This window comes from Microtus ochrogaster, chromosome 4, assembly GCF_000317375.1.
Source record: "Microtus ochrogaster isolate Prairie Vole_2 chromosome 4, MicOch1.0, whole genome shotgun sequence".
NCBI classification, from domain to species: Eukaryota; Metazoa; Chordata; class Mammalia; order Rodentia; family Cricetidae; genus Microtus; species Microtus ochrogaster.
This window is the reverse complement of record NC_022011.1, coordinates 52,172,680-52,197,398: the sequence shown is the minus strand read 5'-3', so window position 1 is coordinate 52,197,398 and position 24,719 is coordinate 52,172,680. Positions and strand designations below refer to the sequence as shown.

The following is a 24,719-nucleotide window of genomic DNA, read 5'->3' as shown; positions in this document are numbered from 1 at the left end:
TTGGAGCCTGTCCTGGAACTAGCTCTGTAGACCAGGCTGGTCTCGAACTCACAGAGATCCGCCTGCCTCTGCCTCCCAAGTGCTGGGATTAAAGGTGTGCGCCACCATCGCCCGGCCTGACTCCACTTTTATTAGAACTCATTCAAATGTAAGATCAAGCAAGATCTTTTATTTTAGGTGTATGGGTGGTTTGCCTGATGTGTGTTTGTATGTCATGGGTGTGACTACAAGAGGGCATTGGATCCCCTAGAACTGGAGTTAGACAGTTGGACGCTAGGAATCAAATGGGCCATCTCTCCAGCCTTCAGATTCCCTAAACATGACGGTGCACCACAGGAGCAGTCCAAGTAGAGAAGCCCCAGCCAGGAGGGACAAGCCACACTGCCAGTTTATTGGTACCATACCAGACGACAGGAAGAAAAAGCAGACTGAAATGCATGGATAAGGCTAAGGTAAATCAAAGTTACCCCGTGTGTTCCTAAGGTCTTAAACAAGCAAGCTAACTCTGTGCCAGCAGAATGTCCTGATGCCCCTAAAGCAGGAGAGGGCACGGACTATAGAAAGAGAGTCAGTCTGGCCATACAACTTTAGCTCAGCAAAGCCCACTTCAAATTTCCTGCCTCTAGAACAACAGACAGTAGTAAGTCTGAGCTGTTCAAGCTTCTAAGTCTGTGGCAATTTGTTGAAAAGAAAACTAAAGGCCAGACACGAAAATCCCGTGAGATGGAAGCTGCATAAACCAATATGCACACAACAAACAGGCAACAGGTACACCAATGACTTACAACATATTTAGAGAAGAAGCCGGGTGATTGTACCCAGCACTGGAGGGGTAAGGGGGGGGAGGCAGAGGCAGGCAGATCTCTGAGTTCGAGGCCAGTCTGGTCTACAGAGTGACTTCCATGACAGCCAAGGCTACATAGTGACACTTTGTCTTAAACTCCCCTCCCCTCAAAACAAATGAGAAAAGAAAAGAGCCTCCATCTTTATGACAATCCTCTAAACTCCAGAGAAAGGACAAGCCAGCGAGCACAGGGTGCCACTGTGGCAACTCTCCCAACAACTCTCCCCTGCAGCTTCAGGCGGTTGTTTTGGTTTTGTTGGGAGCAGAATCCACCTACGCACGCCAGATAAGTGCTGTCATCATAAGTGCTGTCATCGCTGAGCCACACCACAGCTTTACCCTGAAGAGCCCACTCAGAACTCCCATTTTTGGTGTGTGACACCCCAAGCGGTTAGGGAAAAGTAGGTCCTTTGGATAACACCCAAGGAGTTCTGTTTTTTACCAATTAGAACAAAATAAGGGTGTTTTGTTTTGAGACAGGGTCTCTCTATGTAGCCTTGGTTGTCCTAGACAACCTAAAAAGAAGGGTTGGTGAGATGGCTCAGTGGACAAAAAAAAAAGAAAGAAAGAAAACAAAACAAAACAAAAAAAACATGCGTAGACCAGGTTGGCCTTGAACTCACAGATGTCTGCCGAACTCTGCCTCTGAAGTGCTGAAATTAAGTGTGCCTGGCTTTAAAGCTAGGAATCCCTTCTGCAGGAAGTCACAAGACCCACAGGCACCTCTGAAACAGCTAAGTCTTGCCTCCAAACACGCACACAAGAGTGCCCACTGGCATAGACCAAGCTATGGAAGTTGGAGGTGAAGGCAGAAAGATGAAAGGTGAAGGCCCTGGCAGAGGTCAGGTCAAGGTGGCAGGTGAGTATAGCCATCAGGACTCACCAAGTCCAGGCAGCAGGCGCAGGAGTGCATTCTTGTTTCTCTGCTTGGTGATGTGCAGGACGTAGTAGAGCCCTACCTCACAAGCCATGCGCTGCTCCTGCAGAAACCTGTGTGCAAGAAGCCATGGCCCTCCGATCAACCCACCGAGAAGAGCCTTCACCTGCAGCCCCTCTCTCCGGCCTCCCCCAAGCACTGCCCTGGAGTCCTACTTGGTGAAACTTTCAGGAAGCGTGTTGGGGTACGTGACTGGGGCTTTCTCCTCAGCCGGAAGCTTCTGATCTACGTTGAAAGTGTAGTCATCCACCACGAAGGACATGAGCATCGGCAGGAACTTGGTGATGAGCTCTGCCTCCTGGCAGAAGGAGTGTCTGAGCCCACTAAGGGCCCACTGATCCAGGCTGCTCTCAGCATACACCCTAACCCACAATGCCCAGTGCACACCTTGCCCTTACCCACCCAATACACTTTCCTCAAATCCAGCTTTCTTGCCCACTGGTCCCTAGAATCCCTCCTTCCTGTTTCTTAAGACGCATGTCCAGTGCTATGTTCTTGAACCTTTCATCTGGCATGATCATGGCTGAACCTGTAAAACCCCTTCTGGGTCCCACTCCCCAGGAAGAGCTACCACCCTGCGGCCGGTCTATCAAGACACCCGAACATCCTTAATGGATGTTCACCGAAAGACTCTAGGAGTAGAGTTTTGCTGCCAAAGGGCCCCATCCTGCTACTCCCCACAATTTGTTTAAAAAAAAAAAAAAAAAAAAAAGGAAACTATAGACCCCATACCATCTTGGGCTCCTTGAAGACCTGGCTGTCTATTAAGTCCCAGGCACCTTGGCCCAGTGCCAGCAGCCTAAGTAGGAGAAGGAGGTCGGGACTATCCTGTAAGAAGACAGAGACCTCAGCCAGAGCTCACAGGGACTGTGCCATTCTCTGCTCTCACTGAAGAAAGCAGGGCCTCTGCTTTCCAGGGAAAGGACCGTAGGAGAGTAATCATAAGGCACCCATTGAGAGAAACCCAATATCCCAAGTGGACAGTATGCCCTCTGCACAGCCACCAGCCATGCCTATGCTCACCCTGGGCAGTGTCTCCTGGCTAACCAGCTCCTGCAAGTGCCTGATGGTGCTCAGGGACAGTGTGTTGATGGCAAAGGGGTCGCACAGGATCATGGACAAATCTCTGGAAGGAATCAGACCTTGGTATGAATTGAAAAACCTGGTTATTCTGTTTTTAACAGCTGTAGTGTCAGACCTACTGAAGGGACAGCCAAACTCCCTGGGAGGCAAATGCTTGGGGACTGACCCCAGGGAGGGAGCCTCTCTCTGTATTGAATTCATAATTTATCCACAATTTACTCAAAGATCTTCTAAACTATAGAGTAAAAAAAAAAAAAAAAATTACCCTTCCCCCCCAAAAAAACTAAATTCATACTATGTTTCAAAAACCCCGACTGAGAGCTGGAGAGATGGCTCAGAGGTTAAGAGCATTGTCTGCTCTTCCAAAGGTCCTGAGTTCAATTCCCAGCAACCACATGGTGGCTCACAGCCATCTGTAATGGAGTCTGGTGCCCTTTTCTGGCCTGCAGGCATACACACAGACAGAATATTGTATACATAATAAATAAATAAAAAAAAAGAAAGAAAACCCAAAACCTCAGCTCAGACTCTAGGTTTAGTGGAAGAATATAATAAAGAAACGAGGCAGGGCTGTACCAGCAATATCTTCATGCCAGGCAGAGGATGCTGGAAATCAGGTTGGAGTGTCTAATCCAGCCCTCAGCCCTGACAGCACACACTCACTTGTCACAGACAGCAGTGCCCTCCTGCCTAAGCTCTCTAAGTTGGCTCCCCTGGGAAGGGCAGGCCCCAAACCCCATGCCTCCAAGGTATGGATCCTTTTGCTACTGAGACTCATTCCAAGTAATGAGTTACCATGTTAGCAATAGGCCTGGTACCCAGCATGTCCATCGCAAAACAGACTGGAATGGGTCCCAACTACCAACAGTAAACAGCAGCCCACACTAGATGCCTGTTTAGGCATCCCAAGGCTAGGACTCTCACCCCAAAACTTGTTCCTGCCCCTTCTTCACACCATCAAGAAATCCCTGCAGCTCCCGGGCTCTTTTGCTGTCCACAAACCGCTCGCGGATACAGGCATCCAGGCACCAAGTGAACTAAAGGAAGAAAGTATACAATCTCGGTACACCCAGCCTCTCACCTCTCAGTTCAACTCTGCCACAGGCCAACTGGCTGTGGAAATTGCAAGGTCAGAGCAAAGATAAACACAAGTCAAGGCCCATGACCCCATCCTAGGCCAAGCCCAGGATAGAAAGGGGTCCCTGGAGAGGACAGAGAAAATGGCAATTAGTAGAAGTGGGGTATGCCGAAGGCTGGGCAGCAGGGGTCTTCAGGCTTAGACAGTCAAGACCACCATTACGTTGTCACTCAACCACTAGGTGTTAACAGAGAAAGAGAAACACAGTACTCATTCCCCAGTGTCCAGAGGAAACATGGCATGGGCTGAGACGCCAGGGGCCTACAGGGAGCAGGAGGCCTCCTCAGGCCCCAAAGCAGCAGGAATCAGGACAGCACATAGAGGAGGCCTGTCTGTTTTCCCAGGGCTGGCAACTTGGGCGGACATGTTATGGCAGTTTTGTGGTGGTGCTCAGGGCTTAGCAATAAGCAACACCACACAGAATGCAGGAGGTGGTCTCAGATGCCCTGTGCTCTTGGTGGGGGATGGAGCGAAGTACAGAGAACCCCATTCCTAGATTACCTTGGTGCTGGCCAACAATAAACCCTGAGGGCTCTGGGGCAGAAGAAGCCAGGAGCCCAACAGAAAGAAGGCCATAGAGCTTGCCACTTACAGCTATCAAGTGGAGGCTGGTGGACCAGCAAGAGAGGCAGCTGAAGCCAGGCAGTGGTGGCACACACCTTTAATCCCAGCACTTGTGAGGCAGAGACAGGCAGATCTCTATGAGTTCAAGTACAGGCTCTAAAGCTACAGAGAAACCGTGTCTGGGGGGGAAAAAAAAAGAGACAGCTGAACAGCCAGGTCTCTGCAGGACCTGCTCACCCCGGCAGTGCTGGGGTACACAAGCTGGCAGTCTGAGAAGCAAGCTTCGATGCAGTCAGCAGGTCACTCCTAGATAATGAATTCAGAGGAGGAGGACACAGGGGACGTGCACAGACGGGCACACAGCACTACCTTATGGCAGGGATCCACAGTACAGATGTCACTGACATCCAAGTCATGCAGGGACATGAGCAGCTCAGCTCGTAGTGTGCAGTAGTGCACATTCCTGGTCCGCAGGAACAGTGTGCGCAGAAACTGCAGCACCATGTCATACAGCTTCACATTCTTCCCTACCATCTGCGTCAGCTTCTGGACCACCTAGGAGCAAGACAGGTAAGTGGAGTCCAAAATCCCCACCCTAGGACAGGGAAAGGTGACGCACACTTTTAATCTCAGCACTCAGGAGGCAGAGGCAGGTGGATCTGGCACTGTATTCTAGGGGGCCAATTTCTGCTACCCAAGGTGGTAGTTCCACATCTATCCCAGGGATACCTTGGTCTGTGATCTACTGTGACTTCAAGCACCTGCCTGTCAGGAAAAGGGGCAGGTAGCTCATCCTAGAAGCAGTGCCGAGAGCCCATCTAAAGATAGGGGTCCAACACAGGAAGCTCAGGCTATACTGCCACTGCCTAAGTTAAGGTCTATGAGGCCACACTGGGCTCTCTGCTTCCCTATCTTCTTCCTAAGCTTATGGCTGTGACCATCCTTGTCCCAACACTGGCACCAGGGCCACAGAACAAGGGCCAGGCGCCTGGTGTCAAACCACAAACACTAATAGGCAGCTTCACCTTGCACTCTAGGCAAAGGCCATGCAGGGACACAGTGCCTTCTACCTGGGCAGGTGTCACCTACCCTACCTCTACCCAGCAAAGGCAAACCGCACCGTCCTGCTCAATATAAAGGCTTCAGCCAACACAAAGAAGTTTCGCTCCGTTGCTAACTGGCCATGGTCTCAGGCCTATGGTACAAGGGAACATTTGGGATTAGCCCAGGGTGGAGTTATCACAGCAAGTTCAAAGGCATCAGGCTAGACTCAGCAAGTAATAAGGTCAGTGGGAGGAAACGAGGGTGGCAAGAGCCAGAGGCTGGTCTGGTAGTTCACTCTCCAAGACCCTTGCCAAGAACTCTTGGACTGACCTGGATCTTTATCTCTAGAACAAAATCTTCACTGTTGACATCACTCGAGCCATGTGGATGGCCCAAGGTTCCCTCACTCACTAAGTACAGACCACAGAGACAATACAGCCTTGTCATAGAGTATGCCTGCTTCACACATGACCAGCTGGGGACCACCTGTTCATAGGCAAGACAGCTGTCCTACAGCCAAGACTGAAAGGATAACCCACTAGCCTGATGTCGCCAGTGCCATAAAATCACAGAGCACTCAGAAAAGTCTACAAAGTTTCCAAGGGGAAAAACAGGCCAGCATCAAAGGGCCACGGATCAGACTCATCTGCAGAAACTAACAACACAGACTGTCACGAAAGGTCTTCGGTATTGAGGACTGCAATTCCAAACCAGCCACTTGGCCTACAAGTCCAAACAATGTCTGATGTGTCAGCCCTGGAAGCCTACAGCAAGAGTAATGCACTCCAACGAAACAAGAAGGAAATGCAGGAAGGGAGAGGAAACTTGCAGAAGAGAATAGTCAAATCAACACAGGTCGCTGGGCTAAATCAGACCTGGTGTGGCCCCACACGGCAAAGGAGGAGAGTCAAGAGGGTCAGGGGATCAGAGAGCCAGGAGAACCAAAGAAGAAGCCAGCATACCACTGGGCAGCTAGACAACTGGAAAGTGTATACACCTGAGCCCACACTTGCAAAAACCTGTTCTACCATCTCCACCTTTTACACTTAAGACAGAATCCCTCACTGAGCCTGCAGCTCAACAGATCTTATTTGTTTCTGCCTACACTGGCAGGTCAGCAAGCCCCAGTGATTTCTCCTGTCTCTGCCTCGTCCCTTCCAGAACCAGGGTCACAGGAACCTGTGGCCACATTGAACTTCTTTGTAAGTGTTAGAGATTCAAACTCAGGTCTTCATGCAAATAATCTTACCTAGAAAGCCACCTTCCCATTCCTTCCCTGCATACTTTTCTGCTCCTCTGTACATTTTTCCATTTGTGTATATATGTGTGTGTGTATACATACATATATATATTCATATATATATATGAATGGAACTTTTAAAAAATCAGCCCAAGACAAGACCAGTCAAGCAAATCCTCTGACAGTCAGAAATCAGTGCTGTCTGTAGTCGACCACCAGAAGAAACATGCTTGTAGAAACACACTAACCTACACACTCACAGGAAAGAGGGAAGGGGCTGGCCACATACCCCTAGGAGTTATCAGCCTCAGGCTGACTTCCTCACCTCTCCCTGGCGCCTGGTCTTGGGGGAAGGGCTGAAGAAGTTGTGTAGGACAGAGAGCTCTGTGCTGAAGAGCGCACTCTCTTTCTCCAGAATATACTGCTTCAGCAGTGGTGAGACTTCATCACCAAACAGTGCTTGGTTGTCTTGCCAGATCTGCCTCTTCACTTCCACCGCACACGCTCGGTACAATTCCTTGTCAGCCATCACCAGCTTCAGCTTCTTCTCAGGAACCTACACAGCAAACACCACAGCTCCCTGCAAGTGGTGCCTGTGTCCCCAAGTCTCCCTCAGGATAGGCCAAAAGGGCTCAGCTGCCCACAGAACCTGCTGAGCCCAGCCACACCAACAAAGGCACCTGTGACGGACCGCCAAGTCTTGGCAGGTGAACTCAGACATTCCGAATCCCTATGGCCCTCTCCCAGGAAAGACCCACCCTCTAACTCAAGGGATAAATGTGTTTCCACTTGACTCATGCAGAGGAAGTCTGTGATACATAGAAGAAGGTGCCCAGAGCTTGCTGGAGGGCCAGTTCATAAAACTTTCCAGAAGCTAAGCAACTGCCTGCACCAAGCCACCAGTCTGACCTCCACCAACCAAGGGCATGGGGCAGGCTAGCCAAGCAGTAGTAAGTATGTTAGCACAGGCTCTCTGACCTACCCTGGGAGGGCTGGCTCCACAGCTCTCACCTTGGGCAAGTGCTTCATAACACACATCACCACTGGTTGTAGGGATGGCATCTTGACCAGAGAAAAGCTCTTTTCCAGAAGGTCTTCCAGCTTCTTGTACCTGGGCAGATTTGTACAGCTGAAAATGCGGGTCTCCACATGCAGGACCTACAGACACATCTCCTCAAACATATTTCAGGTCGCATCTACAAGCATGACTGTGCAGCCATGGGGGGGGGGGTAAATGTTACCCACAAAGATAAACGCTTCCCGGTAGAGACCCACCTCTCCTCTGCCTTTCCCTCAGAGGCGATAGCTGACACTCGTTCCAGCAGTTTGTCGCGTAGCTCATCAAACACTGACTGATGGAACTCCAGCCGCGGTGTCCCATGTAGGTCCAAGAAGGGCAGGGCCGACTGCAGGGATGGCAGCAGCACGCCATTCTCTGTCTGGAAAAGCAGAGGGTCAACGCGTATGCATTTTGCTTGGCCACAGTTAAGTCAGCACGGACACCATGGATGCTCTGAGTACATAGGTCCGCGGTGATAACCGCGAAAATGGAAAAAAAAAAAAAACTCGGTTAATCAATGGGTTCCTAGCTCAGGACCTCCAGTGCCTCCCTCCAAGCGTCGGGAGACCGTACAATTATGACCGGCTTCCCCAGAGGCCCGGCTCCCTCCTGCCCACCTGAAATTGCTCAATGGCTTTGAGCGGTTCTGTGCAGTTGGTCAGGGTCTCTTTCAGGTCCTCGCCATTGGCCACGCCCAGGTCCTGGAGCCCCGCGAACATGGCCGAGGCTCCGGCTGCCGCCCGGCTGTGTACCCCATCCCCGCCGCGCTCCCCTGAGGCCGTCGAGGACGCTGAAGGAGCGCCAGAAGCCCTCTCCACGGTTCCACCACGGGGACCCCCCGAACCCCGCTCGCCCGCAGCCTCCAGCGTGGCCAGATCGCCCCCGCAGAGCCGCTTACGCCGGCCCACACCTCCCACTTCCGCCCTTCGCTGCGGTCCAGCAGCCAATAGGTCCCGGGAAAACGCCGCCGCCACGCTCAGGTTCCGGGCAGCGACTCGCTACACATTAAGAGATAGTGCGCAAGGCGGAGGTGTCGAGATGACGCAACCACCCCTCGAGAGGCCGTGGCCACTCTAGCCGCCGCCGCCAGGGCCACGAAATCTTCCGCCTTTCAGCTCGTCCGCTCTCCGGAAACCAGAACCCATACTCTTGAGCCAGCAGAGAAGGGTGGAGTAGTAGCAGGCTTCTGGACCTTATGAATTTCAAATCTGACTTAAGTACATTTTTATATGACTATCTATATAGCACTCTTTTGCTGCTAATTTGTCTTCTTGTGCCCACAGGTGTAAGGCATAGCACGTGATCTTCACAAAGTTCCCACCATTGCCTTCTTTTGGACTAAAATCTGAATATATGCCTCTAGTGTCACCAGAAGTGCTTTCCAAGAGCTATGGGTATGCTGAAGATTGAGATTTGAGCTAGACTCCAGGTTGCACAGAGTCCCGTGGCCTTGGCAGTAAAAGAAGCTGCCTTGGCTGGAGGGCTCTCAGCTTTTTGCTGCAGCCTCCCCTGCTGTTCCAGCTCTCACCCTTTCTCCCACCAGCCTCCTGAACACACCTCCAAATACTTCACCTCTTTTTCATATGCCTTTGCTGCTGAGGTTTACTCTTACTCTGCTGCAAATTCCCTCCCTGCTGCCCCCCCCCCCCACATTCTTGCCTATCATTGGAAGCCGCTTCTTTTACTGCCTCCTCTAGGAAGCCCTAGGAAGGCTTGTGGGGCCCTCAGCAACGGGTAATAACTCCTGTTCAGTGTCTGGCATTAGGATGCCTGGTGATGTGGCTATAAACAGAGCTCCTCTTCCCTCTGAGGCTGAGTTCCTAAGGCCAGGGCTGCACACTTCTGCCACTGTTTTTGCCAGCTGAGTGGCTCCCCACGGGGCCCCATAGTAAAGGTCCCATCGCCCTAATTGCCCAGGATATTTTGGTTCAGCCAGCATCTGGTGCAGTCAGAAGATACACATACGGTGTACTTAGACTCTTGGTCCAAGGCTTCCACTCTGCAGAAGTGGGTGATGCTGACACCAAGGCAGCAGCTGGGGCAGGAACTGCAAGAGCAAGCTCTCAGAGGATGGTATCACAGCTCGGTCAGTGTGCTCATTGCCATGTCTGAAGACCTGAGCTGGAGGTGTTCTAGTTCTCTGACTTCCATGTGAATGCAATTGTACACACTAACAAACAAACTCTGGAGGTGTTGGGGGCCGGTGCCAGCCCCAACATAAACTCTCTCTCTCTCTCTCTCTCTCTGGACCGGCATGGAGGCGCAGGAATAAAGGCACAACTCACATGGCTTATCGGGAGGGAGATTCTCAGAGATCCCTCATGAAATCCTGAGTTTCCTGAAATTTTTTTCTGTTTATTTTTTAAACAGCCTTTATTCCAAAACATAAACTGAGGAGGAAATTTATTAGCATTGTTTCCTAGGTAACCAGGTGAATGGCTTTAGTTGTGTCTACACCTTTGACCACACCTTTCTATGCCAGTTTTGTCAAGTCTCCCTATCCTCCTGGTCTGTAATAGGCCTGAATTAGCATCTCTATCCCAAGCATCCTCCAAATTACAAAGGAGCAGAATAACATCCTGACCCTTTGTTAGGGTAGCAGCAACCTGTCTGGAAGGCTACCTCAGGTGCCAACTATGGCTTGAGAGCCTGGCTGCCATACCATATAGAAATATGGGCCTAAGCCGGGTTAATGGTGGCGCATGCCTTTAATCCTAGCACTCGGGAGGCAGAGGCAGGTGGATCTCTGTGAGTTCGAGACCAGCCTGGTCTATAGAGCTATGAGCCTACATGGAGGAACATTTGTTACTGTTCCAAAGAAGTCTGGGTTTGGTTCCCAGCACTCACCTGGTGGTCCATAACTATCCATAACTCTGGTTCCTTTTCTGACCTCCACCAGCACCAGACATACATGTGGTATACAGACATACATACAGACAAAACATCAAAGCATTCATACACATAAAATGAGCTCACTTTTTTTGTTTATTTTGTTTTTTCGAGACAGGGTTTCTCTGTAGCTTTGGAGCCTGTCCTGGAACTAGCTCTGTAGATCAGATCTGTCTGTCTCTGCCTCCCGAGTGCTGGGATTAAAGGCGTGTGCCACCAAACCCTGGCATAAACTCACTTAAGTGAGTTCTGGTTTGGGTTTGGTGGTGTCCTTTTTTCTCCCCTTAAGACTGGGTCACTATTTAGACCAGGTGGCCTTGAACTCAGATTCCCCTGCCTTGCCTCCTGACTTCTGGGATTAACTGACTGTGGTGCCACGCTCAGCAATGATGCTCATCTTTAATCCTAGAACTCGGGAGGTAGAAGCAGGTAGATCTCTGAGTTCAAGGTTAGCCTGGTTTGCATAGTGGCTTCCAAGACAGTCAAGGGTACAATAGCGAGAGCCCCAGCCCTGTCTGAGGGAGGAGAGGAAGAAAGAAAGAAAAGTCAGCTCTGAGAGTTGGAGAGGTGGCTCAGCACTTGCTGCTCTGGCAGGGGACCTGAGCTCAGTTCTAGCACCTACAGGGCTGTTCATAGCCATCTGTAACACCAGTTCCAAGGGCTCTAATGTCTTCTTCTGGCCACTAGGCACACATGCAAGTAAAACACCCATATACATAAAGTAAAAAATGTCAAGTCTTGGCCATGTGGTGGTGGTGTACACCTTTAATCCCAGCACTCGGGAGGCAGAGGCAGGTGGATCTCTGTGAGTTCGAGGCCAGCCTGGTCTACAAGAGTTAGCTCCAGGACAGGCTCTAAAGCTACAGAGAAACCCTGTCTCGAAAAAAAAAAAAAATGTCAAGTCTTTAAGCAAGGCCTGTGCCCGTGTGAGAAAGTATGGCAAGGGCCCAGGAAAAACTGCTGTCGCTAGCTGGAAGGTGCGGCTCCTGGGGCGGGGGGAGTTAGGTTCTCAGAATACAGGTTACAAAGGCCAGCTAAATCTTCATGTCAAGGTCCAGGGAACTAGGGCCAGTGTCTGGTGAGCTGATTCCCTTGGTCCTACCTAACAGGCTGGGCAAGGCTACACCTGTGTGAAGATGGCAAAGGTCCAGGTTCTGACCTACCACCCTAACCTACCAACTAGTTCCTCAGCTCCGCAAGCAGCCTGACCCTCAGGAAGACACTAGACCTTCGGTGACATATCTGGATCAGGTTGTCCCATGTTGTCACAGGATCCTTTTTCTATTCTGTCCTAGGTCAGGACACTTATGGTTAGTTCCCAGGCTGCCATTTCAATCCTGAAGAAAAGGGCACCATGCAGGAGCAGAAAAAGCCAGGGATATCAGGAAAGCCAGAAATACGCAGGAAGCCACATATTCAAAACAGCTCATTGGGCAAAGGATGGGCAACCAGGCAGACCAGAGATCACAATTCAGAAGAATCATTTGCATCTCAGTATAGTGGGGGGAGGGGAGCTCTCAGAAGACTCTTCTTGTTGCACAGTGTAAGCCAGAAGAGATCAGAAGAACAGGCTGCAGACAGAACTCCAAAGGAAGCCTAGGAAAACCTCAAGGAAGGTCAGCTTTGCAATCTATACCCGTTGGGCCTACAGTGTGCAGAAGGGGCCTGTGTCGTGCCGCTTGGGTCTGCGCACTCCTTGGATGACTACTCCAGGCGGAGACGGGAAGCGGGAATTGTAGCAGTCTTCCACGTAGTATGCAGCCGGACCTGGGGTTCGGGCTGCAGAGAAAGCGAGCTGACCCTAGTCCTTACCACCGCACCATCCCCATGCGCCCCAAGCCCCACTCCACCCTCAGGCAGACCAAGCCTCTTTTCCTAGGCCTCCTTACGGGAGCTGGCCCAGGAGACAAACGCTGGGGAGCGACTCATGGAGAAGGCAGGTGAACGTGTGCTCTGCATACGGAACCCAGGAAGGATGTTATAGGTGTTAGGGCTGGGTCGCTTCTCGCCAGAGGGCTGTGAGGCAGTCAAGAGTGGAACATAGGTAGAGGGACCTCGGGCTCGAAGCATCCCTGGACGTAAATTACTCTCTGGTATCTTGACAGCGGAGCGGCGTCGGCGGCCAAAGCTGAAGGCCGGGAAGGCGGGCTGGCTCAGAGGCCTGTACTCGGCGGGTGATGGCCACTGTGAGGAGTCAGAAAGCGACCTGGGGCTGCAGCCTCCTTGCTCAGCTTTACCCTATCCTCCAGGCCTGACCTGTGTTTTTGTGTTTGATCCCCAGGGTCAGCCCATCACCAGGCCCAGCCACGTAGCTCCTCCCTCAAGCCTTTCTCACAAGCCCCCTGACCCCTCCTTTCCTCGCCTCCTCCTCACCTGCAACACCCCCATCTTCCTCAAGGCACCCCTAACCATCTTCTCCCACCCTTTCTCTACCTGGCCCTACACAGCGTCTACCTTTCGCTCTTGGTCGAAGTCGGTCTTCTGCAGGAAAGGGCTTTCACTTTGGAACCACAAGGTCTGCCATGCCCTGCGGCCACCACCCTCTGCAGTGGGGTGGAGAGTTGGTGGGGAGGTCTTCGGGGCAGGAGGCCCCCATTCCCCAGGTATAGGCAGGGTTGTGGGAACATGCACCTCGGCCAGGGTACTTGCGGCCCATGCTGTAATGGGGATGTGGAGAGGACTCCCGCAGAGACGCACTGGGCACCTCATACGCGGTGGGACCAGGGACATCCAGGTCAGTCAGGATCGGAGGGCGTCGTTCCAGGACTGGTACGAAAAGCAAACTCTAGACCCATTTCTTCCCCAAAAGTTGCTTTCCTCTTATCCCTCCCCATACTGGCCCGGGACGGGAGTGAGGTAGCCGAGAATCTCACTCACACAGCTCCTTCAGGGTCCCTGTGCAGAAAGCTGAGGACTCTTTGGGGGCAGCCATTCTGAAGCCACTTGGGGCCCTCTTCGTCTTTGGGGGCCACATCTCATCCCAGGCTGCCTCAAGCTCCTGGTCCCACCATAGAGCAGCAGCCTCCGGCCTGCAAGGAAGCCAACAGCCACTGTCCACCTTTCTTAGTGGCCTTTCCACCCGAGTCCCTGCTTGCCCACCACCCTCTGAAATTACTGCGTGGGATGAAGAGGTTGCTGACTCAGGGGCCCCCGGGTCCAGTGTTTGCCTCCATTGATGTAAAAATTTGCCAGGAATTTCACAGCCTTCTGGTCAAAATTCATTCTGAGTCTTGGGGTTCTCTTGCTAGAGGGCACTGCTGGGCTCTGTGACCTCACTGTTGGGTATGCCCCTCCCCTCTGTTGCTGGGAGCTCCCTAGGAAAGGAACATAGTCCAGTCAAGAGGGGCTCCCCTACAGGGCCTCCATCCTCTGCCCCTCTCACTACCTGCTGAGACCGTCACCCAGGTCAGCTTTGGTCCAGACGGGCTCTAACCTGTCCCAGCCCTTCTTCCCTCTCCTGGGAGCTCTCGGGGGTCTGGGGCCCCATGCTAGGTGACCAGGTGGCAGGGCCTGTGAGTACCATGCCAAGTCCTGTAGCATGGCTAAGTGTGTGAGTGAGGACCAGCTAATAGGAGAAAGACAGTCAGGAAGAAGAGGAAGAGCTGCTGCCCCTGGAGCAAATCCTGGCCCGGGGAAACAAAGCTGAGTAACTCAGGCCTGGCTTCAGGATCAGGCCAGTTCACTCAAGGCTAGTTATAAGTGCTTGTCTTCTGCCTCTGCCTGCAGGTATGGTGGCCAGAAGGCCAGAATGTATTAGACGAACTGGGTTGTGCCAGGATGATAAATATATATATACAAAGGATTACTGAGCCTGAAGGAGCAAGGACCCGTCTGGGCACTAAGGCCCTTGCAGAGTGGCCTCTGACTTTGACTGGTCTGACTGTCCCAGCCCTGACCTTGGTCCCAGCCCTTCCCAGGCAGAGCTCAGACAATACATACCTTATCCACAAAGCCTCCTCCAGCCCTCTTCTATCTGGACTGGGCCTTTCTGGAGGCCCTTCCTGGACGCTCCCTCTAGCACTGGCCCTGACTGGCACTCTTCTGAATAGATGGATGGAGACGTGAGGAAACGAGTTTCATTGGACAAAGGGAGCCTTCTCCTGCATTGTGCAGTGTCTGTTGAGAACACAGTTGATGGTGTTAAGGTACCTGGTGTGTAGGGATTTGTTGCCGGTTAGGTGACTCCAGTTTCTCCCGGCAATAAATTCTGCTGTGGGGATATAGATGGCTCAGTAAGTAAAGCACCTTCTGTGCCATCATAAGACCCTAAGCTGCATGCCCAGTGTCCACATAAAATCCAGGTGTGTGCCTCTGCAACCCCGGCACCAGGCAGATAGAGGAGGAGGATGCCTGGAGTTCATCATCCAGCCGGTAGAGCTGAACTGATGCACTGCAAGTTCTGTGAGACAAACCATATCTCAAAAACAAAACAAAACGAAACACCTTTAATCCCAGCACTAGGGAAGCAGAGACAGGTGGATCTCTGTGAGTTCGAGGCCAGCCTGGTCTACAAGAGCTAGTTCCAGGACAGGCTCCAAAGCTACAGAGAAATCCTGTCTCGAAAAACAAAAACAAAAACAAAAGAAACAAAGACAAATGAAGGTGTGGAGCAGTTGAGAAAGAATCCCAACATCAGCCTCTGGCCTCTAGAATACACACTCATACTGCTGAGGAGCCGGGCATGGTGGCCTACACCTGTAATCCCAGCCCTTGGGAGGCTGTGGCAAGTGTGTGGCTACAAGTTCAAGGCCAGCTTGGGCTATGTAGCAAGCAAGCAAGAAAACAGATGTAGCTGTGATGGTGTCAAACATGTATCTTTTCTTGATTTCATATGTATGTATGTGTGCCACATGCAAGCCTGGTGATGTGGAGGTCTGTAAAGGGCATCAGATTTGCCTAGAAGTAGAGTTACATTTGGCTGTGAAACTACCATGTGGGTGTTGGGAACTGAACCCGGGTCTTCTACAAGATCAACAAGTGCTCTCAGCTGCTAAGACACCTCTGGTCCCTGCCACAACCACCACGGACCTTTGGCTATGAGTTTCAGAGCACTCATTGGGGTGGGGGGAGCAGTGTCTTGTTTAGACGTGCTCTGTAAAAGCAAATTGTGCTCCAGAAGGTGTACCTCAGAGACCCACATTAGAAACCTCCGTTACCAGCATATGTCAGCATTAACTTGATTCCGTACAACGTTTGTGTTTAGAGGCTGTGAGTTTGTTTTGTTGTCAAACATTTGTGTTTACATTTGCATTTTAATGTGGGGGCTAATTTTTAATGTTTTATTTCACAAGATTTTTTAAGAGATTTTTTTTCAATGAGACTGTGAAGCAATTACCTGAATTTAATTTATTGAGGTTTTTGTTTGGTCTGGTTTTCCAAGACAGGGTTTTTCAGTGTAACTTCAGTGGCTGTCCTGAAGCTCACTTTGTAGACCAGGCTAGGCCTGAACTCACAGAGATCCGCCTGCCTCTGCCTCCTGAGTGCTGGGATTAAAGGCGTGTGCCACCACCGCCCAGGTTATTTTTGGTTTTTTTAGACAAGGCTTTTCTGTGTAGCTCTGACTGTCATGAAACTCTAATCTGTCTGCCTCTGCCTCTTGAATGCTGGGATTGAAGGCATGTGCCACTACTGCCCAAGCTATCTTTAGTATTTTTAACTCTGTGTGTGTGTGTGTGTGTGTGTGTGTGTGTGTGTGTGTGTGTGTGTAGGTATGTGCCCTTGAGTGCATGTGCCCACAGAGGCCAGAGGTGTTGAATTCCCCTGTAGCTAGAGTCGTGATATGCCTGATATGAGTCCTGGAAATCAAACTAGGGTCTTCTGAGAGAGTGGTCTTAATCTCTGAGCCATCTCTCTAGCCCTTCACAAGTCTCTTTTGTGCACTTATCTGTCCAACAGCTATTGCAAGGTTTAGTCTCCTTCTATCATTGTGTATGCAGATTTGACATGGAGTGGAAGCTGCTAATTTTTCCCCTCTATGTTATATTCACTTGTATGGTTATAAAGCTCTTTCTTCGAGCTGGGAACAGAGCTCAGTCTGTTTTCCACGCATGCTTTTTGGGCTTCGGTTTGGATCACCAGCTCACACAGAACGAGCTTGTCTTGGTGGCATGCTTGGGCCACTCAGATGGGTCAGTGGATAAAGGCACTTGCCACCCAAGCCTGACAATCTGAATTTACACCCCAGAACCCACATGGAAGAGATAACCAACGCCCCAAAGTTGTCCTCAGACCTCCACGGAGGTGCCATAGCACATGTGTGCACACACAATTAAAACATCGCTTTGTGAAGCAAGGGCCGGGGAAGCACTGGCCAGCCAGCCTAGCTTCATCAGTAAGTCTCAGACCCCAGAGAGAGCCTGCCTTAGAAGACAAGTTTGGCGGTGGTCGGGAATGCTAGAAAACAAACCTGGGCCTTGCACCTGTACATATCTGGACAGGGTTGCACATGTATGCAAAAAAGGGTTTTTGTTATTAAATAGGGCTTTATTTGCTAAAGTGTATTAGTGGAAGTCAGAGGACAACTTTTGGGAGCAGGTTCTCTCCCTTGCTGAGTTCCTAGGGTTAAACTCTGTCTACCAGCCGCATGACGAGCATTCTTTACCTCTGAGCCATCTCACAAGAATCGAAGAAACATTTTTTTTTAATTTTTTGTTTATGTTCATTGGTGTTTTTGCCTGTATGTATATCTAGGAGAGGGTGTCAGAAACCCTGGAACTGGAGTTATAGACTGGTGTGTGTGAGCAGCCATGGGAATTGAATCAGGGTCCTCTGAAAGAGCAGCCAGTGCTCTTAACTACTGAGCCATCATCTCTCCAGCAGAACAGGGATTTGTTAAGTATAGAAATTAATGTCTTACTACAGGGGAACAAGCCTATTGGAGAGTCCACACAGCTGTCATCTGGGAAGCCTGACTCAGTGCTGACTTCATCAGTGGAGAAGGACTAGGGTAAAGAGCACCACCATGAAGCAAGGACTGCCTATCAGTGGGTCTTGGCCCACCCCTTCCCAATCTGGTCCACCCCCTTCCAATTCTAGTCCCTGAGCTCTGGGTGAGTGGGCTTCCTTCTAGGATGCCCTGACTTGCTTCCTACCTGGTCTTTGAACCAGAGATGCTGTGAGATTGGGAGCACACACAGGGTTAACAGATGGCTGGGTCCATAATGCTGGCCCCTTCACAATGGTTACCAGGCAACAGGTCTCTTTTCAGGGAAGAGGTGGACACAGAAAGGCCTGAACCAGCAAGGGCGGAGTCAAAGCAAAATGACAGCTACTCAGAAACACAACCTCTTCACTCCAGAACCCCACTACATCCCTGGGTAAGAGCTGGGAGCTCTACAGAGAGGGGCGGGGGCTGGGGAAAAGGGCTGAGCAGTAGGGCTGGGGTTTAGCCTGGACTCTAGGGGACTAAGGACCAATGCTGAAGAGACCCAAAGCCAGGGTTACCGACGAGTGGAATCGAGACCACCAGGGCTGAAGAGCTCTAGGACGAGAAAACTCTGAGGTGGAGCTGCAGATGAAGGCACAGATGAAGGCCTAGGCCTTGCCTTTCCCTGTGGCCTCAACCTGAATGCAGTAGTAGGTGGCCAGTTTGTCTTTCAAGGCCAATCTGGCAGCAACTGGATGAGCAAATGCTGGACTTCCTCTCCGTAGGAAGTGATTTAGAGATGGAGTAAGAGTAGTCCAGTTAAAAACAAAAACAGACAAGGTATTGCCCAGAGGAAGGGTGCCTGGCATGCATATGCAAAGTCCTGGATCTGATCTCCAGCACTGCAAAATAAATAATAAAAACCTCCAAAGAAAGTGTGTGTGCATACCTGCCCAGACCCAAGTGCAACATGGGACATAAAATAGGGGAAAAAAACTGAAGGACCTATACTGCCTTTCAACACTGATCACTGTTGGAAGCATCAATGGGGTGAGGGAGATTGTTGAGAATGGCTGGGCGCCAGGCTGGAGAGACGGCTCTATGGTTAAGAGCGCTTGCTGGTCTCGCAGAGAACTGAGGTTCAGTTCTCAGCATCCACATGGTAGCTTCACAACAACCCGTAACTCCAGTTCCAGGGCATCTACCACCCTCTTCTGACTTCCACGGGCACTAGACACACATGTGGTCCACAGATATACACACAGGCAAAGCACGTATACACATGAATGAGAGACTTGCTGGGTGTATGGGTTCACTGTGAGCAACAATCAGATAGCAGTGATGGAAGTGCAGACCTGGTGCCTGGTCAGACTTGACTGCCCGGAGCCCTAGGCTGCTTCCATTACCTTCATCTAAGTGAGCAGAGATCAGGAGACCAGGAGTGGCACCTCCCCTGCTTCTCTCCACAGCTATGCTGGTTTCTATCCTCAACTGCGCTACCAGGTGGGGAACACCTATGGCCGCACCACGGCGCAGTTGCTCACCGATCCCAGCGTACAGAAGAGCCCCTGCTCTGTTCTGTCACCTATGTCCAAGCCCAAGTTCATCGAGGACTTCAGTAAATCTAAGCCACCGTGGATTCCCTGCAGGGACCTGACAACACCTTACATCCCCCACTATACCAGTGAGCTTCAGGTCCAGGGTGGGGCCCTATCCAGCCCTGCCTCCACTGGGGCTCCACCCTCCTTCCTATATGGCTCAAAAGCTGCCCTGTTTGCACAGGTCTGAAACCCTACAAGAACTTTGAGATCCTGGGCCAGCCCCCACGCCAGGAGGTGGACACCCAGGGGCCACCACAGGTAGAGAACATATCCAGACAAGTTTCACTGCCTGCAGACTTCATGCCCTATCCTCCCTACCCACCATTCCCTCCAGGCAGAAAGGCGGAAGCTAGAGAACTGGGACATCCAGGTCTATTGTTGGCGTACGGGGAAGAGGCCTGGAAGAACGCGGCACCTGTTCAGGAGAGCCCAGGGAGGTACCAGGTAAGTGGAGACACCCTGGCATGGGTCCTCTGTCTCCAACACACACTGGGGTGCAAACTGTGTAATTTGCACTTCTCTGTTCCAGCTTTACCACTGCAGGAGGGATGAGTACCTGCCTCCACATCCCCCGCAGGAGACACTAGATGTGGGCAGGTACCAGCGACTACCCCAGCTGGACCACCCCAACCTAATCCAACGCAAGGCCATCTCAGGTATGTGCTGAGTGCCTGAGCTCTTCCCTCTGAGGTTCCAAGGGGCCAGAGGAGGTGAGAATAACAAGGTTTGCCCCCTGGGCTCCTTCCCACCCTGAGAACAGAGTTTGGTCTCACTTAATTCTTTTTACCTTGACCCAGCCTAGCTGCTCCCGAGTGGAGCTAAGTTTGGCCCCAAGAGTCAGCAATCAACCTTTAGGGATGAATGGAAGGGCGCAACAGCTAATGTTCAGTCTGGCACACCTGGGAGAATGTAGATTATGCCCTGACATCCACTCATCTCCAGGCTATGCTGGCTTTGTCCCCCGGTTTGCCTGGGTGATGGGGATGAATTATCGTGATGGAGTCACACAAGCTATGGATGAGTTTGACAAGAACCAGGTAGGAAAGCATGGTCTACCTGAGGTGGCTCAGCTACGTTCTGCTTCCACTTCCCACCTGTAAGCATCCATTCCCAGGAGTCATCCTTAAGGCCCTTTGTTGAGGCTGGGGGCCTGATCACATCCTAACAAGATCTGATTCCCTACCTGGTAAGGGGGGTTTGGGTGGTCAGTCAGATGGGTCACCAGTGTGGGAGACAGGACCTGTCAGCTCGTATCCATTTCCTCCAGTTTACGTTCAGACACCCAGTCTGTGCTCTGGGTGAAAGGCTGCCCAGGAGCCACTGGCCAAATACCACCATCTACCGGAACCAAGGCCTGATTCCTTTCTACATGGGCTTCATCCCATGTGAGTACATTCCCAGCCCGAGACCCAATACTCATTTCAGAAGGACACCGAACCTATGACAGGGTCAGACGGCTGGGGGTCCTGTGTCACCTGCCACATTTGCTGATAATCAGCTGTTGACCTACTGACCAGAGTCCTAATTTGTCTTGGATTAACAACCCAGTCAGTCTGGTGCCCACTGGCCCTTCCCATTAAAACCCCCAAGGCCAATAAGGTCCCTCCGTGCCTATTTAAGAGGGTAACCACAAGATGTAGAGAAGCGGCTGTTCAGAGCCTGTACTGACCTCTCTCCACCACGCTGGACTTTTTCCCTTGCAGCCATGCAGGACAACTACGCACTGACTTTTGGTAACAGCACCCGAAAAGCCTATCAGAAGGAACTGGAGAGGCGAAGCCACACACTATGAATTTCTTTAATGGTGGTATCTGTACAAATGATGTCAGGACAGGACAGCAAATGCACAGTGGACATGGCTAGCAGACAGATGTGAATGAATAAAGAGTTCACACTGCTCCCATGCTGTAGCTGCTTCCCACACTCTAGGCCACCTCCTCCTCAGCCTCCTCCTCAAACTCGCCCTCCTCCTCAGCTGTGGCATCCTGGTACTGCTGGTACTCAGACACCAGGTCGTTCATGTTGCTCTCAGCCTCGGTGAACTCCATCTCATCCATGCCCTCACCCGTGTACCAGTGCAGGAAGGCCTTGCGTCGGAACATGGCTGTGAACTGCTCGGAGATGCGCTTGAACAGCTCCTGGATGGCAGTGCTGTTGCCAATGAAGGTAGCGGACATTTTTAGACCCCGAGGTGGAATGTCGCAGACAGCTGTTTTCACGTTGTTGGGGATCCACTCAACAAAGTAGCTGCTGTTCTTGTTCTGGACGTTAAGCATCTGTTCGTCCACCTCCTTCATAGACATGCGGCCCCTGAAGACGGCAGCCACCGTCAAGTAGCGCCCATGGCGGGGATCACAGGCGGCCATCATGTTCTTGGCATCGAACATCTGCTGAGTGAGCTCAGGAACTGTCAGGGCCCGGTACTGCTGACTGCCCCGGCTGGTCAAGGGGGCAAAGCCAGGCATGAAGAAGTGCAGGCGAGGGAAGGGCACCATATTGACAGCCAGCTTCCGCAGGTCAGCATTTAGCTGGCCAGGGAACCGCAGGCATGTGGTGACCCCACTCATGGTGGCAGACACTAGATGGTTCAGGTCACCATAAGTAGGTGTGGTCAGCTTTAGGGTTCTGAAACAGATGTCATAGAGTGCTTCGTTATCAATGCAATAGGTCTCATCAGTGTTTTCAACGAGCTGGTGCACTGAAAGGGTGGCATTGTAAGGCTCAACCACTGTGTCCGACACCTTGGGGGAAGGGACCACACTGAAGGTGTTCATGATTCTGTCCGGGTACTCCTCCCGGATCTTGCTGATAAGGAGGGTACCCATCCCAGAACCAGTCCCCCCGCCCAGGGAGTGGGTCAGCTGGAAGCCCTGCAGGCAATCACAGCTCTCGGCTTCCTTTCTCACAACGTCCAACACCGAGTCAACCAGCTCTGCGCCTTCTGTGTAGTGCCCCTTGGCCCAGTTGTTCCCAGCCCCACTCTGACCTGCAAAAGAAAACAACTGGTCACTAACTAGGTATGTGCCCAAGAAGCCAAACAGTGTGAGACTGTCACCTCTAAAATAAAGTGACACCACAGAAACCTACCGCGTAAAAAAATAAATAAAAGAGGGCAAAAACCAGAGGTAGGACAGCAAGACAGTAAACACTCTCCCGGGCAGCTCTGCCAATCTTCAAGGGCAGCACAGGGGACCCCCGCCACCAGGTCAGCTTTGCTCACACTCTACCAGCAACTAGCCTACAGGTAGACAGACCTTTCTCCCAAAGCTGCTTTCGACCAAGGGATTGAGTAACTCAGAAAGCAGGAAAGTGTTACACCTGGGCAGCTAGTCAGCAGAGACTTTTAGGTCAGCCCCTTGACCTTTGAGCGTCAGGGTTAGCAAGCTCCGCCCATACCCCCCGCCGCTCTCACCGAAGACGAAGTTGTCCGGTCTGAAGATCTGCCCGAAGGGCCCGGAGCGCACTGAGTCCATAGTGCCGGGCTCCAAGTCCACGAGCACGGCACGGGGCACATACTTGCCACCTGGTGGGACAGGGGATCGTCAAGCGTGGTCAAACCGGAGGAGTGATCGGGAGGACGGACGGGGCAGAAGTCTTACCGGTGGCCTCGTTGTAGTACACGTTGATACGCTCCAGCTGGAGGTCGCTATCTCCGTGGTACGTGCCGGTGGGATCAATGCCATGCTCGTCGCTGATCACCTCCCAGAACTGCAAGGGACTCGGGCGTTAGCTGAGTCACGGCGGCCGGTGCGCTCCAAGGCAGCCCCGCCCCGGATGGGTGCGGCAGGCCCTTCCCCCCCCCCCACTCCACCCCACCCCTGTCTCCAAAGTGCCCGGGCGACGGGTCCCTAGGGCCGCGCACGGTCCGCCCCCACCCACCAGCTCCACGTCCCGGCCCAGAGTACGCCGGTAACCAGGAGGCAGTGAGGGTGCCGCCGCTTCCGCCATCTTCCCCGGCTGACCGTACCGCAGGCGGCCGTCCCCGCAGAACCCTAGCCGCCTACCTTGGCGCCAATCTGGTTGCCGCACTGCCCAGCCTGCAGGTGCACGATCTCCCTCATGGCGGCGGCGACTGCGGAGCGACTGCAGAGCACGAACAAACAGGGAGGAGGAGGCGCACAGAGTGCTACAACCGACGCACTACCAGCACTTATATACCCCTCATAGCCCGCCTTCGCCAGCCTAGGATTGGGCTCCCCAGAACGAGGCCAAGAAGCACCCTTGTATGATTGGTTATTTTTCCGTCAATCGAGTGGTCTAGGGCCCGCCTTCCCAACGATATACGCTCGTTATTGGTCAGTCCTGACTAGGGTTCTCCCTATCACAATCCCCGCCCTGGCGCCGCAGTGCTCAATTCATTGGGTGTTTCAAATGATTGATTTGCAGTCCCATTGGCTGCCTCCTGGGAGCACGCCGAAAGCCTGACACTATTGGCTGCGCTGGGTTGGCGTCCTGGTAACCGCCGCAGTGCAGCGCGCGGGCGGGACGTGGAAAGCAAGCTTCCGCCCGAGAGGGCGGGGGCGTCTCTTTAGAGTTTTGTGGGCTCGGTTTGGTTTGAGGATCCGGGTGCTGCTACTGGGGAGAGAAAGGGCCCAAGGCATTGTGGTCCGGGACACACTGCGGTCCAATTTTGGGACTTTGAAGATGAGGCGGATTGCAGCCGTGAAACAGCAACAATAATAGGATCCGGTGGAGGCGCTGGGTCCTCCCGGGACGCACTGGGCAGGCGCGGGGTCTGTTTGTTCCCGGGAGAGCCCTCCCTCCGCCCCTTCGGCTCCGCTCCGTGTTGTGGAAACCAGTTGGCCTGGAGCCTGTCTCCTTGGAGCCCTCGCTCCAAGTGCACGCACAGTTACATGGAGACTGCAGGGCCAGGCATGCCTGGCCATGACTCTATGAGAGGGAAAAACAAACAAACAAACGGACAGAAGTAAAATTAAGTTCCTGCCCTGTAATAAATCGCTTAGAGAACAATACATTTATATATTTCAGTAAGTTTTTTTTCTTCCTGTTGTGTCAGGTTCAAAGCATCCCCTACCCTCAAAATGGCAGTGCTGACATTTTCCTAAACAGAAGGACTTGGCCAGGTAAACAAGCCTAAAAGAAAAGTAGATCTCTTAAGGTGTTTTTGGTTCATGAGGAACTACCTCCCTTCACCTTCTCCCCCAAAATCAACTGTGTCATGGGCGGTAGTTGTGAATCAATTCTTTCCTGCCATTTGCTCTTTTGCCCCCCTCACCCACAATGGCCTTGGCAGTTTGATCCCCAATAAATCTTTCTGCCCATTGAGCAGACTAGTTCAGTTGTTCTCTGTGCTGTCGTTTATACAAGGCGGGGTCTTTTAAACTGTAACCTGGAATACAACTCAAAGAAATTCTGCCTTAGCCTCCAGAAGGCAAGAATTCACAGGCCTTCCCATGCCTGGCTTTGTAACTTTTTTTTTTTTTTTTTTTTTTT

At 52.0% G+C, this 24,719-nt stretch overlaps 4 protein-coding genes across 4 annotated transcripts in view; 1 reads left to right on the top strand and 3 right to left on the bottom strand.

Moving 5' to 3' along the window:
• Positions 1-10,769, bottom strand: part of Nelfb (negative elongation factor complex member B) — a 16,720-nt gene extending 5,951 nt beyond the window's left edge. Inside the window, exons 1-11 of the mRNA XM_005346341.2 lie at positions 10,758-10,769; positions 8,528-8,908; positions 8,126-8,289; positions 7,862-7,961; positions 7,176-7,406; positions 4,936-5,121; positions 3,789-3,901; positions 2,805-2,907; positions 2,514-2,609; positions 1,937-2,079; positions 1,728-1,834 (exon numbers count right to left, since the gene is read on the bottom strand). Of these exons, the coding sequence (XP_005346398.2) occupies positions 1,728-1,834; positions 1,937-2,079; positions 2,514-2,609; positions 2,805-2,907; positions 3,789-3,901; positions 4,936-5,121; positions 7,176-7,406; positions 7,862-7,961; positions 8,126-8,289; positions 8,528-8,908; positions 10,758-10,769 (1,636 nt within the window). The remainder of the gene's footprint in view (positions 1-1,727; positions 1,835-1,936; positions 2,080-2,513; positions 2,610-2,804; positions 2,908-3,788; positions 3,902-4,935; positions 5,122-7,175; positions 7,407-7,861; positions 7,962-8,125; positions 8,290-8,527; positions 8,909-10,757) is intronic.
• A 1,674-nt stretch (positions 10,770-12,443) lies between these two features.
• On the bottom strand, positions 12,444-14,021 carry Stpg3 (sperm-tail PG-rich repeat containing 3). Its single transcript, XM_005346340.3, has 6 exons — positions 13,915-14,021; positions 13,677-13,828; positions 13,431-13,565; positions 13,254-13,342; positions 12,689-12,983; positions 12,444-12,578 (listed from the first exon to the last, which is right to left on the bottom strand). The coding sequence occupies exons 1-6, from the start codon at positions 14,019-14,021 to the stop codon at positions 12,445-12,447; spliced, it is 912 nt and encodes a 303-aa protein (XP_005346397.1). The 3' UTR covers position 12,444.
• A 3,597-nt stretch (positions 14,022-17,618) lies between these two features.
• Fam166a (family with sequence similarity 166 member A) lies at positions 17,619-21,110 on the top strand. The gene is made up of 7 exons (XM_005346337.3): positions 17,619-18,115; positions 19,134-19,348; positions 19,447-19,709; positions 19,795-19,921; positions 20,208-20,302; positions 20,533-20,650; positions 20,969-21,110. The coding sequence occupies exons 1-7, from the start codon at positions 18,060-18,062 to the stop codon at positions 21,055-21,057; spliced, it is 963 nt and encodes a 320-aa protein (XP_005346394.1). The 5' UTR covers positions 17,619-18,059; the 3' UTR covers positions 21,058-21,110.
• Tubb4b (tubulin beta 4B class IVb) lies at positions 21,044-23,404 on the bottom strand. The gene is made up of 4 exons (XM_005346338.3): positions 23,270-23,404; positions 22,865-22,973; positions 22,678-22,788; positions 21,044-22,251 (listed from the first exon to the last, which is right to left on the bottom strand). Exons 1-4 carry the CDS (start codon positions 23,324-23,326, stop codon positions 21,191-21,193), a joined length of 1,338 nt encoding a protein of 445 aa, XP_005346395.1. The 5' UTR covers positions 23,327-23,404; the 3' UTR covers positions 21,044-21,190.
• Positions 23,405-24,719: the final 1,315 nt, after the last annotated feature.

Excerpts from the sequence above, each read along its gene's own strand:
- Stpg3 (XM_005346340.3), bottom strand. The coding sequence starts at position 14,021 with ATGAATTTTGACCAGAAGGCTGTGAAATTCCTGGCAAATTTTTACATC. Across the intron at positions 13,566-13,676 it reads AGGGACCCTGAAGGAGCTGT|TCCTGGAACGACGCCCTCCG; the intron begins GTGAGTGAGATT and ends TTTTCGTACCAG. Across the intron at positions 12,579-12,688 it reads TGTCTCCTGGGCCAGCTCCC|CCCGAACCCCAGGTCCGGCT; the intron begins GTAAGGAGGCCT and ends CTTTCTCTGCAG.
- Fam166a (XM_005346337.3), top strand. The coding sequence starts at position 18,060 with ATGACAGCTACTCAGAAACACAACCTCTTCACTCCAGAACCCCACTAC. Across the intron at positions 19,710-19,794 it reads AGAGCCCAGGGAGGTACCAG|CTTTACCACTGCAGGAGGGA; the intron begins GTAAGTGGAGAC and ends TCTCTGTTCCAG. Across the intron at positions 20,303-20,532 it reads ATGAGTTTGACAAGAACCAG|TTTACGTTCAGACACCCAGT; the intron begins GTAGGAAAGCAT and ends CATTTCCTCCAG.
- Tubb4b (XM_005346338.3), bottom strand. The coding sequence starts at position 23,326 with ATGAGGGAGATCGTGCACCTGCAGGCTGGGCAGTGCGGCAACCAGATT. Across the intron at positions 22,974-23,269 it reads GCAACCAGATTGGCGCCAAG|TTCTGGGAGGTGATCAGCGA; the intron begins GTAGGCGGCTAG and ends AGTCCCTTGCAG. Across the intron at positions 22,789-22,864 it reads GTACTACAACGAGGCCACCG|GTGGCAAGTATGTGCCCCGT; the intron begins GTAAGACTTCTG and ends CTGTCCCACCAG.